The following is a 15,330-nucleotide window of genomic DNA, read 5'->3' on the forward strand; positions in this document are numbered from 1 at the left end:
GAAGTGAAGCCAACAGTAAGTAAATAGAAGCCCAGTTTCTTTGATGCAGAAAGGAACTGAAAGCAAATATCTTGTAAACAAACAGCTAATGAGAAACTAAAAGGACAGAGGGAATAACCGAATTGGGTAAAGGGGGGTGATCAAGAAATATGCTGTTTAGCAGTATTTCTTCCTTCTATGCAACACTTAGCATGAATACATGAATGTGGCTACTATAAAATGATGGTTACCATCTTCACAAAAGCGTAAACTTTCTTTATGCGTAGGCTGTGATTCATGCTGTTACGAGCTAAGACTCTTCCATTCATCTATATAAGAAAGTAGATTGAATGTTAGCCATGTGCCCATGAGAGGAGAGAGCAGAGGAGCATAATACAACTGCACGCCTGTGCAGGAGACCCTTGTGCGATGTCTGTCTTCAAGTACAAAGTCTGCCATGGTCCATTTCACATGTTTTTTAACTTTTGTGTGTTGTGTTTGTTTACAGCCAGAAACACCAAAGCCCTCTGAAAGTGCAATGAAGGAATTAAAAGGGATTCTGGTAAGAAAACTTGTAGTTTATATTTCAGTTTTTTCTTCTCATCGACCTGACAGAGCCTTTTGTGCAAAATAGCCGAGTATTTGAAAATTCTGCATTAGTGTTTTCGTTTGAAGCTGAAGAGTAATTTTTGAGTGAATCCCCTGATTCTGCTTTTGATTTTGGTCTGACTGAAAGATTGGTTTTGGTCTTGCTAATAGAATTTATTTTGGAGAAAACTAGCCTGTTAACTCTGCTCGGGATTTGTATGTTCCTGCCACTAGAGGGGATGTTGCTGTCTGCACCTGCCATAGATCCTTGGGAGACTTTCCAAGTACTCACAGTGGGGAGGCTTAGGGAGGGAGACGCAGCTGAATAAATCTAGTCCAAAGTAAAGCCCCTGAAGTGCACGTATAGTAGATGTAGGGTTCTCCTCATCAATGGCTCTGAACTCCTGCTCTCTCCTGAGGCGCCACATCTCTTGTTAGCGTAGACGTAGCCTAAATAGAGCAAGAGTTCTCTAGTCTGTCTGCATTTATATGTAGAAAAAACTGATTCTGAATAGCTGTCCACATACCCAGTTATCACTAAATAAAAACATTAGGTGTATATTTGGTCCTGCTCAGAGCAATGTGCTATGTTTGCTCCTGTTCTGTCCGTTATCATACATTGCATTGCTGGTTCCTTCTTTTGCACAAGTGCTAAAATTGTATCAAAGAGTTAGAAGGAGCTGTGGTTCTTGCTCCCTGACTTCTGGGACCCTGAAGCTTTTAAAGCTGAAGTGCAAATTTGGCACATCAGGTGAAATTTTGCCTTTGGAAGGTGAAATACGGTGAAATTCTGCCCATTTCGAAGCAAAATGCTTCACATCCACTCCACAGCAGGTAAGGCTGTTTTTCTAATCATCCATGATAGCACCTAAACAGCCCTTATAAAAATAACTTCAGTAGGGTCTTGGGTGATGCAAGACAGTACAGCAAAGAGTGTAGCCACTGCGGAGGTAATAGACTGTGCTGTGATTTAAAATCATGAGTGTGGCACCAATGACATATTAAACTTACTGTTCTGCAGTCATATGAAAGCAGGGGAAGAAGAGAAGAAATTATTTACAGACCCACCAGACCTTAATGCTGAGCTCTAATTAGAAGGACACATAATTAAATGTGAACGTAAATAGAAAAGGAATAAAATGCAACACAGAGATTATGTTTTAAATGGAACCCTGTAAGTATAGGAACAGTTTGGTATGGTGTGCTGTTCGGACCGGTGAGGGTTGGACTGAACAATCCTGCGGAAGGTCCTTTCATTTTCTAATAGCCGTTTTATTTCTTTGACACTGTATCACTGACATCAGGGGAGGCTTGATTATGTACTTCAGAGGGAGCAGAAAGAAACCTACAGTCACTGTACTTCTATATCTAGCTTGTTGCTTTTGAGCCCTTCAGGATATTTGCAGTATAAGACAAACTATATAAAATCCAATTCCAGTCTATTCTTGAGACCAATCATTATGCACAGTCAGACAACAAACATGGGGGTGGGATGTGATGGAGTAAACATTTGTTGTTACTATGCTAATTATGCATTCCATGTAGACCTCCGTATAATTGTTCCAAACAAAGCCTATTTATGTTCTGTAAATTGCAGTTTGAGTGACTCTGTTGCGCAAGTTGCTGTCGTACGTGTGTGTTTGTACAGATCTGGAGCATACTACCCATTAATAACATACCTGCTCACTCATTTCAAATAGTTGCCAAAGAAAATATTTTAACTTTTGGGCGGGGGTGAAGAAAGTAGCTGAAAGTAGTACGGCTTTTGCAACATGCGATGCCATTTCTTTTTGTCATTTGCTATTTCTGCTCAGAAGTTATGTGCTTGTCAACAAAAGATGTTAAGAATTTTATGTTACTTACACTCTGGATGGATGCTATGTGACGCGTTTTGGGATGCTGAATAAATGGGATTCCTGGGGATTCCTAAAGATGGCAAGACTCAGAGGAAGAATGAAATAGTACGTGGGTCCCAAAATTTCAGTTGCATTATGAACATTCTGGGAAAATTTTACAGTCAAGCGGGTGCTGATCTAGTAACCGACTCTTGTCGGTTGGGAAATGCATGAACTATGCACTGTGTGCATGTTAAAATGTGGGCAATTTGGGGGGGTTTCAGGTTTTGATCAAAGCCTTTTTTTTTTTTTGTTTTATTTCCATAAGAAAAGTGCTGCTGGATTTGCAGCTTAGCTGATACAAAATACTAACCTTGGCATAAGGCAGTAATAGCATGGATTTCTATTTTGTATGATAAAAAAAAAAAAAACATTTCTACTTGAGGTCTAACCTTGTGCGTAAAAGAAACCATGAAGTATGTGGACATAGGCTCAGGCTTATGCCAGATCAGCTAGATTGTAGGATATAATAGCATGCAGCACTGGCAGGTAGTACATACTGACTTCCGCAGATACATGCCCACACCAGGATGCAGCAACACGGGACCATGCTACAATATAAAATATGCTGGAGTAGTAAAATACGGATCTTCGGCTTTTTGCTAATAGAGGTTAATTATGGGCATGATAACGCTTTAGCAGGTTTTTAAGATCCTTTAAATATTAAGATGGAGGAAGTTGGCAGTTCCCTGCAAACATCAGTTTGTTCATTAGGGATCCACAGCATCTTTCTTAAGCCTGGTATCAACCGTCTAAGGTGTAGGTAAGTATGGTTAATCCCTGCGTGGGGGAAAGCAAGTAAGGGGAGGAGTGGTGAGCCAAGACCCAGATGCTCTCTGTTGTAGTGAAGAGTGAGCTTCGCACACTGGTCTACAACTGCAGCTGCTATTCTGTAATTTAAAAGGTTCTTACGTTGTGCATATGGGGTGTTTGGCAAGGCATAATATACCCTCAGAGAGCTTTTCATGCTTGTTTCTTGCTGTAGGAAACATTGAACAAATCCACTAGTTCCCGAAGCTTGAAGTCCCTTGAAACAGACAGCAGTGAAACAGAGCTGGAACGAGTTCTGCGACGCAGGAAAGTAACCACTGACCAGGACAGTGGCAGTAAGTGGCTGGACCCTTTGTAGTCCTCTTCCTCTCCCTGCTTTAAGTGACTCTTGAAGCTCTACTTTCTCTTCCAGACCATTGCCATTTCAGCCATTATGGAGAACTCTGCTTACTTCTACGGTGGCTCACTTCCCCGTCGCACTTATCGCTTTTCATCCCCATTTTCTCCAAGAGATGCCTCTGTCAGGATTTTCTGCGCACACAGCCGTATATACACAGGTTCCTCTGTCCTGCCTGGAACTCAGACATTGTTATTGGACTTAATAGTCTGAGCCTACTGTGAAAATACTCTTGAAAGTAATGGTAATCAGACATGGGGGTTTAGGACTAACATTTTGAATTAACCTCTTCTGCGGAGCAAGGGTCTGCAGTTTTTAAGCTATGTTTTATTGTCGTGATCTGTAAGAAACTGTTGATGTTCTGGCTGGTTAGAAACATGGTCTGTGCAAGTGTAAGTCCATGCCATAGTCGATGCAGATGTGGCTGGTTTTAATGTCACTGTATGGTTTTAGCTTGGATTTTGTAGATAGTCACTTCCCAGGCTACTTACTAGTATGAGAACAGGCCTTTTTGTCGTTGGGCTGGCTCTCGCTGCGCGTCAGGCTGGGAGAGCACTGGCAAGTTGTGATTTGGTGGTGCTGGGTGGGTAGCAGGACTTGCCATCCCAGAAGGCAAAAGGATTGAGAACACAACCGTGTCAAAATAGCAAGTTCTGCTTGTGGTGCAAGAAAGGGTTAATCCTGGCAGGGAAAGCAGAAGCTGCAAATATGGTATTCTGATATTCTCCATGCACTGGATGCTGCGCGTTAAAATTTCATTTTGATTTCTGCAGTTCTGCTGTGCTTATGTGTCGTTTCTAGACCAGTTAATCCAGATAACAGAAGCATTAAACTTTCTTTGGGTTTTAGGTCCCACTGGAATCTTGGCCACATCAGAATCAAAATCTCTGCCTGTGCTAGGTTCGGGAGCCAGTGCCGCACAAACAGCGTTGGACAAGAAAGACCTGGAGGCAGAATTCAATTCCAAAGTACCTGACTCAGGTCCCATCTCTAACCAGCTTAAGGGTGTCACGGGCTCCAAGCCTACATCACAGTAAGTAGAATATGGATTTCTAGATGCATTTTAGTACCAGATCTGTTTAGCTGGTGCATTTTGAAAGTGATTTAATATCAGTTTTGGTTAACAGGGTAAATGTACAGCCTGCAGCTGTTTACCACTGACTCCTCTAATAAATGGCAGTCTGACATGGAAATAGGAATGAAATCAAATTCTCTGTAATAATGTTCTTTTCCTGTAAAATCTGTGAACATTCTTCAAAAAAAAAGTTCATCTTCTCTGCCAAAAAAAAAAAGAACTTGAGTTTTTGAGGAATAGCAAGGTTGAGGTTTTTTTCCATATCCTGAAGAGGGATGATAGTTACATAGTTAACTCTTGATTTCAAAAAAGGTAGTTCTACCACAATATTTTTAAAAATAGAACCATGTAAGTCATATTGGTCTGTATTCAGGTATGCAGGGCAGCTTCTGTTGGACCAAAACAGGTCCTGACTATTACTCTGGTAAAAATTCTGAGTTCCCTTGAAATCTCAAGATTAAGATTCTTAAAAAAAAAACCAAAAAACAAAACAACAAAAAACCAACATTTAGTGCTGCATTTGCACAGACGGACAGAAGAATCTTTTGTGACAACGGATTGAAGACCCAAGGTGCCAGTTAAGCTTCAAAGAGTTAAACCTGCGTCAGAAATACTTATTTCAGACAGATCCTGTGGAGGATCGGTTTGTTTTACAACAATACCAAGCTCCTTTTGAAATGAGGCTGTGCACTTGCTTCAGTTCCCTTGCCAGGTTGTTTGTCAGTTTGTCACTTCAAGAAAAGGAAATAGATGAGACAAATCAGATCGGCAGAATATTGTAATCATGGCTAATTAAACCTCTGATTTCCTGCTCTATCAGTTAAAAAATACCACCAGTACCAATTCTAGCAAGTCTCCATTGCTTGGTTCAAAGGAGTAAGTCACGACAAATGAGCTGGAAATTCATTTCACATCTGTTTTTCTGAATTGATATTTACTCTACTGTCCTGCAGGCGCTTTTGTCATTTATTTTTGAATGGATAAAGCGCCCAATTTCCTTTGGTGCCCTACAGTTTTATTTAATTCACACCGAGTTTTAGAAGTAGAATGCCTTTTCCAATCATATGTATTTTCCCCTTTTATTTCATTCAAGTGTCCTTAGAAGAAAGGTGATCTTCATTTTAATTTAATCAGAAAGATGAAGATTTGTTTAACAGTTAATTTGACACGAATAATGCCATTGCATTTTCTTGAACTGCTACCCTGACACAAAGGTGAGGTTGTTCCTGAAAAATAGTGTGTTTGTAGTTTGTGGATTTCTATAATTTTGAACAGCTAACCTTAATCAGAAAATACAGCAACTCCTACCACCTTTTGTCTACCTTTATTCCACCAAACTAAGTGGAAATTGCATTTACAAGAAAGGAAATGAAATAATTGCAGGCCCCAAGGTCTCGCAGAATGCGTGGTGAATTGACAGTGAAAAGGATCTTGTGTTGACAGTCACAGTTGTTATGTGTTATAAAAGCATATGTGAAGCTCAATTTATTTCTCAGCTTGCCTATTCAGTGACATCCTAAAAGACACATTTCACTTTAATTTATCTGTTTAAAGCATTAAAACAAATGCGGTGGGCCAGATTCCTTAGTGCTGCAGGGCTTCTTTGCTCCGATTTGCTGGTGTAAACGTTCTTAATTGGAAAGGCTCATAGTTGAGGAGGGTTTTCCAGCGAGAGAGAAGGTGCTGGTGCTCTCATACTCTTCTGCCGCGGGGCTGGCGGGGAGGAGCAGAAATAACCCAGATGTTTCATACCACGTTGAAGTGCAGTTACTTCTCTTTTTTTCTCCTGGGTGCTGTTTGCGGCAAAGGTTAGCAGGAGCAGACTCCAGGGTGTGTAAGCAGTGGTTTTGAAACAGGGCTCATTTGAAGCACACGTGAGAAGGAAGTTCATTTCTCTAACACGTCTGACAACTTGGCTCTAATTAGGCAGTTTTCTGGGCTTCCCTGGGTACATCTGTGTTAGCAGTTTCGTTTGGATCAGCAGAGCGCTTCGGAAGCAAATCTCCCGATTGTCCCCATTTGCGATGCTTCAGTTTGTATCCTGAAGCGGTCTTTGTGCACAAACTGGATCCCTGGATTCATTGAGTGGGTGAAACTAAACCAGAAGACGTGATGCAGCCTTTAATGGCGGCGCATGCCACACGACAGCCAGTTCAGTGAATAACATCCCCCCTCCCTCCCCAAAACGTGTGTTCTGAGGACATGGGTGTGAAGCACAGGCTCTTTCCCTCTACACATCTCTCCTGTTGCACCACACCGTTGCCTAAAGTAGACTGTGTTAACTAAACAAACAGTGTGCTGCTTTGACCACATATTCTAGGTAACAAAGGCATACAAAAGCTGTACTGTGGCTCTTCTTCTCCTTATTCAGACCTGAGGTAAAAGGAGGCAGCTGTCTCATCATTTGCAATTCCTTGAAATCTGACAAAGGTGTGACCTGCTTCGGGGGTTTGCAGCAGCCGAGCAAACCTTTTATAGCACAGTAGAGGATCGCATGTCTCATAATTGCCAGGTGTCTCTTGCGGCGCGGTGTTTATTCGTTTTTCTTCACCTAGATTTTAATGTACAGCTTCCTATAGAAAACCTTAGGAATAGTTGTGCATGAGCTGCTTCTCTTTGCCGCACCATCCATTTACTAAGGCTCGTAATTGGAAGGAGGAGGAAATACTTACAGACGGGTAAACGCGAACAGCCCTATTCATCATTCGTCAGTTGCGTTGAGTAACAGTCGAGCACACCCATTCTCGTGGAGAAAGAAGGTCGCGCCTTTGAAAAAGACCCAGTCTTGAAAATGCACCTGTGAACAAAACCTTGACGGAAGTCAGCTCATTGAGGAAAATCCGGGATGCTCCCAAAATAGTGTCAATCTAGCGTAAATGCTAACGGGGTAAGGAATTTCAGCCTTTGGTTGAAGTAGGACTCATAACGCGGTTACTCCGGTGGTTGAGTGTTGCCAAAGCACTGGCGTCCAGCTGAACGGCTGAGTTGCCGAGGGAGGGATTGTGGAAAAGGGCTGTAACATCAGCAAACACAGGTTGATTCTGAAATTTCCCTGTCACCAAACTAAGTGATGATAGCTCGGAGAAATTAATTCAGAAGAAAAATTTGAGTTTCGAACCACTAGGTGAGGTGTTATTTCAGTGCAGGAGGTTGTTAGAAGAAGGGCCTGAAGCCGTTAAGCGGCTGATTTGGAATGTGTGAAGTTTCGCTGAGGTGGTGCTGAGGGGGAAGACGCCAATAATGTGTGTCCTAGAGCGAAATTGAGGCCTTACCTCAGTATTCAGGTAACTTCCTCTGCAAATCCCTTCCCAGATGTTTAACCCAGTGTGAGTGTAATTCTGTGACAATTGCTTAGGAGAGAATAGGTGACAATTTAGTTCCCTCGGGAGGAAAGAGGGTTCCCGTGACTCCCTGCGGTGTGCAGACACAGAAGGGAAAGGTGTGTCTGGCTCTGCCCCTGCGTTTGGGGGGGGATTTGGGTTTTTTTCCTGCACTTTGTAAACATTTTGTTTCTGGGCAGCAGAGTTCTCCGCTAACAGAGCGAACCGCAGAGAGGGTTAGTCTTAATCTGATGATTTTATACAATTAAAGGATTTGTCCTCCTTCTCCTGGCTGTAATCTTGGTACCCCTGAATCATCCGCCAGCTCTGCGGGAAGCAGCTCAGCCTCAGCTAGACAGAACTGCAAAGGTTTTCCTGTGCAGCTCGAACGTGGGCAATTTCGCTTGAACAACGAATGAAGAAAACAATGGGATGTTCGGGAAGTTGGAAGTCCCCTCAATTTTAACTGTTTTAAAAGCTACTGTCACACATTTTTCTTAGACTATACTTTTTCTGCAGTCTCTCAGTGCAGGTAGAAGCTCTCCAGGATTCCACACTTAATTTGCCAATCTTTCTGAGCATTTTCAAGAAAGCACCTAAAAATGGACACAATTTCCATACTAAAGATTGTCTGAAGTTCTGATCTGCTCGCTGCCGTGTTGACCACCTTTCTGCTCAGCTCGGCTTAGCAGAGGCGTTCCTGAAATGGAGGTGGTCTCTTGCACTCTTCACAGATGTCTGGCGTTATAGGTAGTCCTGGTGCGCTCTCAGAGGAGGGAACCAACAGACTAATTCACGAACATCGCTGTTTGCGTTCCCTGTAATTTCCTTTTGACGAATACTAAAGAGTGGTGGAATTTTTTGTTCATTGAAGACTTTCAAGACTTCGAATTGGTGTATTTTTTACTATTGTTCAGTATTAGCCTTTGGTCCTGTGTGTTATATTCCCCTGCCTTGTTAAAAATTCTGAAAACACTGAAATAATTAATAACACCTGTGGCTTTTAGTCTCAATAAAAGTTTTTGACTGAGGATAAAATTGGTGTTATTTGGCAAACTCTCCTAGCATGGCAGTTTGGAAAGGACATAGTGATTGGAGCAAGAGCTTTGGTGCATGAGTGGTGTTTGTCCTCAGTTATGGGGATCTTGTAGGAAAACGGGAATGCTGGGGTGAGGGTGGGCGGTAGTCAGGCAAATAGCAAGCGAGAATTGACCTGCAGGTGTGGTTTTAAAGCATTATAAAGGAGTAACTGGTGGTGAGAAACTATCAAATTAACTGAATGCTTCAAATCTCATCTTTTGGGGAGTAAGGAACAGCACCAGTTGAGTTTTACTTGGGTTTTGAAAATAATTTTGCTTTGAAGAAAGATGACGGCTATTTCAGTGTCCTAGGTTAGGGAGCTCGCTGAAAGACAAAGTATACTAATTTGATGCCATGTTAGTGTCAGCTCTTGTAGCAGAAATTACTCCATTCATACCAGCTCTGATTCCAGGCAGAGTATCCACATGGAGTCTCCCATGCTTATACTGCGTACTTGCAAAACCAGTCTTTGGAATAGGTTTTTGCCAATCTTTTCTAAATATACTGAAAAAATGTGGTTTTTCCTACACTGTTTTCCTTGAATGCTTTCCTTTTGCTCTTACGTATTGTTAGGAAATTGGATGGGACTTCATCCAATAAAATTTTCCATGATATTTACATAAAATTCTGGTTTCTAATGGAAACATATTACAATGATTTCATGAATAGAGCACGGAGCAAAGTTAAATAATACCAAGGTTATAATGTTAACCAGAGGAAACAAAGGAAATCCAAAGCTCAGTTGAGAATCCGATCCTTAGTTTGTCCTTTTGTACTCCTACTGTAAATTATTTACAAAGGGCAAAGCAGTACTAGTTCACAGAGGGCCTGTCACGCGTAACCCTTTATTTTTACACCTTCTGTAGCTTCTGTAACTGCATAAATGGAATAGATTGCTTTTGAGACTCTTGGATCACAAGCAGTCCTCAGTACTGCATGGGACTTTGCGTATCCCTTACGATTACTCTAAAATGCATTTGTCATCTAAATCTGGATTTCACGGTACAGATTTTATGTGTTTAGTCATAAAAATATATGCAGACTTATGAACAATTATGTATGAATGAGTATAATAGAACTAGCTTCTCAGTTTCTGGCTTAAATATGTAGTTGGACAAGTAGCAAGAATACTGATAACGACATTAACAATCTTAACGAAGGAAGAGCTTTGCATAGACCTAAATGCAAATACCTTGGCTGGACAAATTTGTAATTGTTCAAAACCGTGGCTAACTATATCTGTACTAATTGCTTTTCCCAGCTTTATTTGTAGCAGCAAAACCTGTTTTATGAAAGGGAGCACCAAAATTGTGTTCATTCTGGCACTGAAACTTTATTACACCTGCATTCTGTTCGTGACAAACTATTGAAAATGAGCTATGAATACCTGATTAATAGGGTTAATAATTCTTTACAATACCTCAGCTGTAACAGCAGCACTGTCAGGCTGGTGCTGCAGCAGTGTAAAGGATTTGAAGGAGGGAATGCTAGTACAACCAAGTCTGAATAGTAATTCTTATTTTTATGCTTGAAACGCTGATTTAATCACTGGTTTTCTCCATTAAACTACTTTATATCGACATCTTTCATTTTTCTGTCCTTTGACGGTAGTAAATATGATTGCCGTTTTATCCATTTTTGTTATAAATGAAACAGACTTCAGAGCGTTTGGCTGTGCATCAGTTGTTGGAATGCTGCCATGCACTAATGCAGACTCCCCACTGTGAGCCCAGTGAAGAATTATACTTTGATTCACCAGATTGTATTAAATAGTCCAGCTGTTGGGATTTGAAAGATAGTTACCTCCAAAGTGAAATAAAAATGAACTTGGCATTTATGGCTTTGACCATTTTTATAGTGTTGGGCAATCAGCTTTTCAGAGGTAGCACTTTTTAAAATAACCGTCTTCTGGTTATGCTGCTTTAAAAAGTTTAATTTGCTGTAACATTCAAAATACCCCACCTTATATTTTCTGGAATGATTGGCAACTTTTGCATAAAATAAGCATTATTTTCCTTATGAAATCACTAGCTTCCGATGATAATCAAATGAGTCTGAAACTGTAGCTATTAGAGCCAATTTCTGCATTAATTAACTTATACCAAAGTTCTAATGTTAGAGACAATTCTTGTAATTAAAGCTTGAACATGGAATTTCATTCGCTATACCCAGTGCTTCTCTAGTGAGCTGAGTAAATTCTTTCTGAAATGGAAAGTGCAGCAACTGTTGTTCTTTCTGTGATTATTTATTTGTTTTTAACCTGTATATTTACTCTCTCCAGGTCAGGTGGGAGCCAGTACATTCCCCGCCCCGTGCTCTAATTGTTGAGTGGGGTGACCTCTTTTTTCTTTGTCATTTTCTCTAGGACAAAGACTGTCACAATAAAGGGCAGTTCATAGCAGATGGATCCGGTAGCTGAATTTCTTTCTCTGGCCTCCAGTTGATTCTACTTTTTCCTTGTAAGAGTGTTACCTTAGCAGTATGGAAGGCTGTTCCTTATGAGTAAGCATGAAAAATTTGAAGAAAATAAAAAAAAAATTAAAAAAAAGAGGAAAAAAACCCCACCACCACCAACAAAAAGGCTCTGGACTGGGAGTTGCGTTCAGCACCTCTCCAGTTAGGCTTCCTGGGAGAGCAGAGCCACACACCCACTGGTGCATGTGGGGCCATCCTGCGCTAGGAGTTTCTGCACCTGCCCCATTTGGTGGTTGCAGTGGTACTGGTGTGGACATCTGTATGGTGTTCATACCGCTGTGCGCGGCCCTGCCCAAAGCCAGGCCGAGCGCGCCTGTGTGACTGTCCTCTGTAAGCGCGCCTGGTCACAGCCCCGCGGGCGCCCGGGGCCAAGCGGCGGTGGAAAGCAGGTGGAGGAGGTAGGAGCCCATGCGTGTCAGCCGCCTGGCTGCCCCTGCGGCAGCGTTGAGACACGGGCATAGGAAATACCCCGATCTGCGATGTGTTCAGGTCGTGCTTTCCCGGGGCTTGCCTTGTCCTCTGCTGGTTCATTCTAGCTAATCTAAGGATTTGCCTGCACGTTTTCAACGCTAGTACAAAGCTTTTGAATATGGACAAGTGCTTTTAGTGTTTATAGCCTGATGCCAGCCTCGACAAATAACCCCGGTGTCTCTGACCTTGCCTTCCTCTCTCCCCGCTCAGAGGGCTTATTATCTGCAAGGATCCCTGCACTGCGAACGATCGAGACGCAACTCCGTTTCTGCAGTGCAGAATGTAGCTCTAATGCCCACTGTATTTCAGCAAATCCGGCAGGTGAATTTTCAGAGATCGTTTGCGCTTGCTTCTGGTGAGACCACGTGCAGCAGCAGAGTTGGTGCCGAGCCGCGGCGGAAAATCTGGTTGCACTGCCTCTACCTCCCTGTCACAGGGTAGAGCGCAGTACAGTGAGGGCCCTGCGCTGGAGGTGTGGAGAAGAAGCCACGTTCTCCTTTCAGGCTGCAGAGCTCAGCCTACAGACTGCAGGGCCGGTAGCATTTTCTCTGCATCCGACTGCTCTGTTGGACATGGGGGAACCTAAATCCAGCTCCAAGATGAGCAGAGAGAAATAAATTCTTAAGACAATAAACGGATTCTTTCACAGTCTAAAGATTTTTTTCAATGCTTTGCAAACTCAGTTTTCCTGTTAAATATCCACCGTGGTTCAGGAGGGGTCATGTGACTGTTGCATTTTGTGCACCACTCTCAATATAACAGCTGTTAAATCTATAAATCTATATAGTAATTTAGTAGACCTGTCTTGGTCATATGTGCTACTAATAATAGAAATGCTTTTCTGTTTCTTTATATTCTTTCTCCTAAATACGTGAACCGTTATCTGTTTTCATATATTTATTCTTTTTCCTTTAGATCAACTAGTCATACAGAATTGACAAGAAAAGCTTCTAGCAGTGAAAAAGAGACAGAATCCGTTGTAGTTTTAGATCCTGTTTCCACCAGCGGGGATCAGACATCTGAAAACACGCTGAATCAGAACAAAGTGAAAGAAGAAAAAAGCAAGCCGCTGCATAAAGAAACTAACGCCGAGAAAATGAAAGAAACAGACAGTTCTAACTGTTAGTTGTTATTCTGAAAGGCTGTAACTTTTGGGAGTCGTTATCTGGACATGTAAATTGCTTAGGTGTGTTACTAGGGGCTATGGTCTGTACTCCAAACCGTTTTCAATAACTGCTCTTTTGTATGCCATTTTATTACATGCGTTAAAGTGTTAAATAACTATGTATCACTCAAAATCCCTTTCCCATTTTAATTTCGCAAGGATGGTTAATACTTTCTTAGATATTGTCAGTTACCTTTTCTTTAAAACTGTATTCGAAAAGGCTTTTTTAATTATTCTTTTTTGAGAGGATGCCTCGTTAAAGGTCCATTCTAAAGCTTGCCAGAAGCCCCTTGCATCCCTCTTGAATGGGACAGGTTTGGGTTAGAACCCATGAAAGTGATTACACACGTATCAGCTTTAGTATGGGGGGTATTACTAGTAATTAAAAATTCAGGTTTTAGACACATTGCTTTACAAATATTTTGATACCTACTTAAACCAAGATCTTGTAGGTTTCCTTGTTGCTGTCTCCGCACAGGCTCTTTTGAGGAAATGAAAAGCACAAGCACAGCACTTCTGTTTCCAGTTCCCGAGTGGAGAGCTTGCCCAAAGGCTGAAAAGCAGAGGCAGTGCAGCGGGTCGTTTTGGTACTAAGGCTTTTGGCAATGATAGCCAAAGTCCGAAGTTTGTGGGTTGGGACTGGTGCTCTCCTTTGGATAAAAAGCTTTTCAAAGGAGGACTCATCTCCTGGTCTTTGTTTCAGTGTTACACAGCAAAGTTTGGAACTGCTGCAACTGCAGTCTGCATTTCCTGCTGCAAATAACTAACTCATCCCAGGCTGCCGTGAGCACAGCCTACAGCCGGGACCCAGTCAGGCTAGGATTGCAAGGGATGTGGAATCAGCATTTTGAGAACTCCCAGCTGAAAGCTCGCAGCACTAACAAGTAAGCCTTTGCATTGAACCTGGCACACGCTGGTGGCATTAATTTCTTTATTAGGTAACACTTTAGATGTCTGTATTTGATAACGCAAATCCCAGTTCCCCTCAGCCCTTATATCCTGTGAAGACGGTGAGATAGGTACATAATTGATTTGCTCCACTGCCAATTCACATTCCATTGTAGTTTCTTTTTAAATTCAACACAGTGTCTCATTCTTTTATAATGAACGAACAAATGTAATCAGGGATTTACCTAAAGATCGGTGTAACTGAAATTGGCTGGTCAAGTACTTGAATGCACTTGGATTATATTTTATTTAATGATTTGAAACAGTGATAGTATTGAAGGATGAATGTTCTGAGTTTGTTGGTTTGGCTCTGCATGCAACTGTCTGGTGCTTTTCCTGAAAATAAAATGATAGCAATGAGTGTGGTAGTTTCACATCTTTTTTGGCGTTTTTGCATGTTTGCTAAGAAAATCTTGGACTTGATCTAACTACTGAACTACATATAATTCCTAAACCTGGGGAAATTTGTCTCTCATCGGTATCTTCATTTCTGGGGGGGTGGTTGGTTCAGGTGGTTGATTTTTCACTTAAGTATCTGTTACACTGGCTTTAAAACACATTTTATATATGTCTTTTTCCTCAAATTATTGCTGCTGTATTATATGTTCAAACTTTCAAATTATACAAAACCCAGAAGTTTTTTAAGAAGTATTTCTTTTACTTGAACTGTTTGTTACCTGGGTCATAAATTATTTATTTATCTTTTCACTGTTGCTTTATTAAAAAGACTCCTGACAAGTTTCCCAGACCTTGTGAAATTGACTTGTTATTCCCTGCCTCCGACTGAAGCGAGCTTCCGAGCGATGCCAATTACAGCTTTGTGCCCTACATTTGGGGTTTGCACTGGTGCACTTGTATTGATAGCTACAACGGGAGCAAAATTTCCCTTGTAGGCCAGATCTAAGAGCAGCATTGAGGGTGTGTGGGGGGATGGAGCAGCATAACAGTCAAGGCCTTTGTTTTTTGTAAAATGTGGGGTTTTTTTCTTTTTACTGTTTGTCAATAGCATGCTCTTTGTATGGAGAGAGACTTCGACTTTCCCAAAACAAACATTTAGTTTTGGACTTAACACAGAGGTATTTGTTTTGTCAGTTTGTAAACACAGCACAGAATTTTGTGGCATTTTCAAACTATAGCCACTGCTCAGTTAAGTAGGTTTCAGCTGA

General features: G+C 41.6%; 1 protein-coding gene across 1 annotated transcript in view; it reads left to right on the forward strand.

Moving 5' to 3' along the window:
• SHTN1 (shootin 1) overlaps positions 1-13,177 on the forward strand; it is a gene marked incomplete at both ends in the record, with an annotated part of 66,366 nt that extends 53,189 nt beyond the window's left edge. Inside the window, 4 exons of the mRNA XM_082486505.1 lie at positions 488-541; positions 3,448-3,568; positions 4,480-4,663; positions 12,967-13,177. Of these exons, the coding sequence (XP_082342631.1) occupies positions 488-541; positions 3,448-3,568; positions 4,480-4,663; positions 12,967-13,177 (570 nt within the window). The remainder of the gene's footprint in view (positions 1-487; positions 542-3,447; positions 3,569-4,479; positions 4,664-12,966) is intronic.
• Between the last annotated feature and the right edge of the window lie 2,153 nt (positions 13,178-15,330).

This window comes from Vanellus vanellus (genome assembly GCF_965231255.1).
Source record: "Vanellus vanellus genome assembly, chromosome: 7".
NCBI classification, from domain to species: domain Eukaryota; kingdom Metazoa; phylum Chordata; class Aves; order Charadriiformes; family Charadriidae; genus Vanellus; species Vanellus vanellus.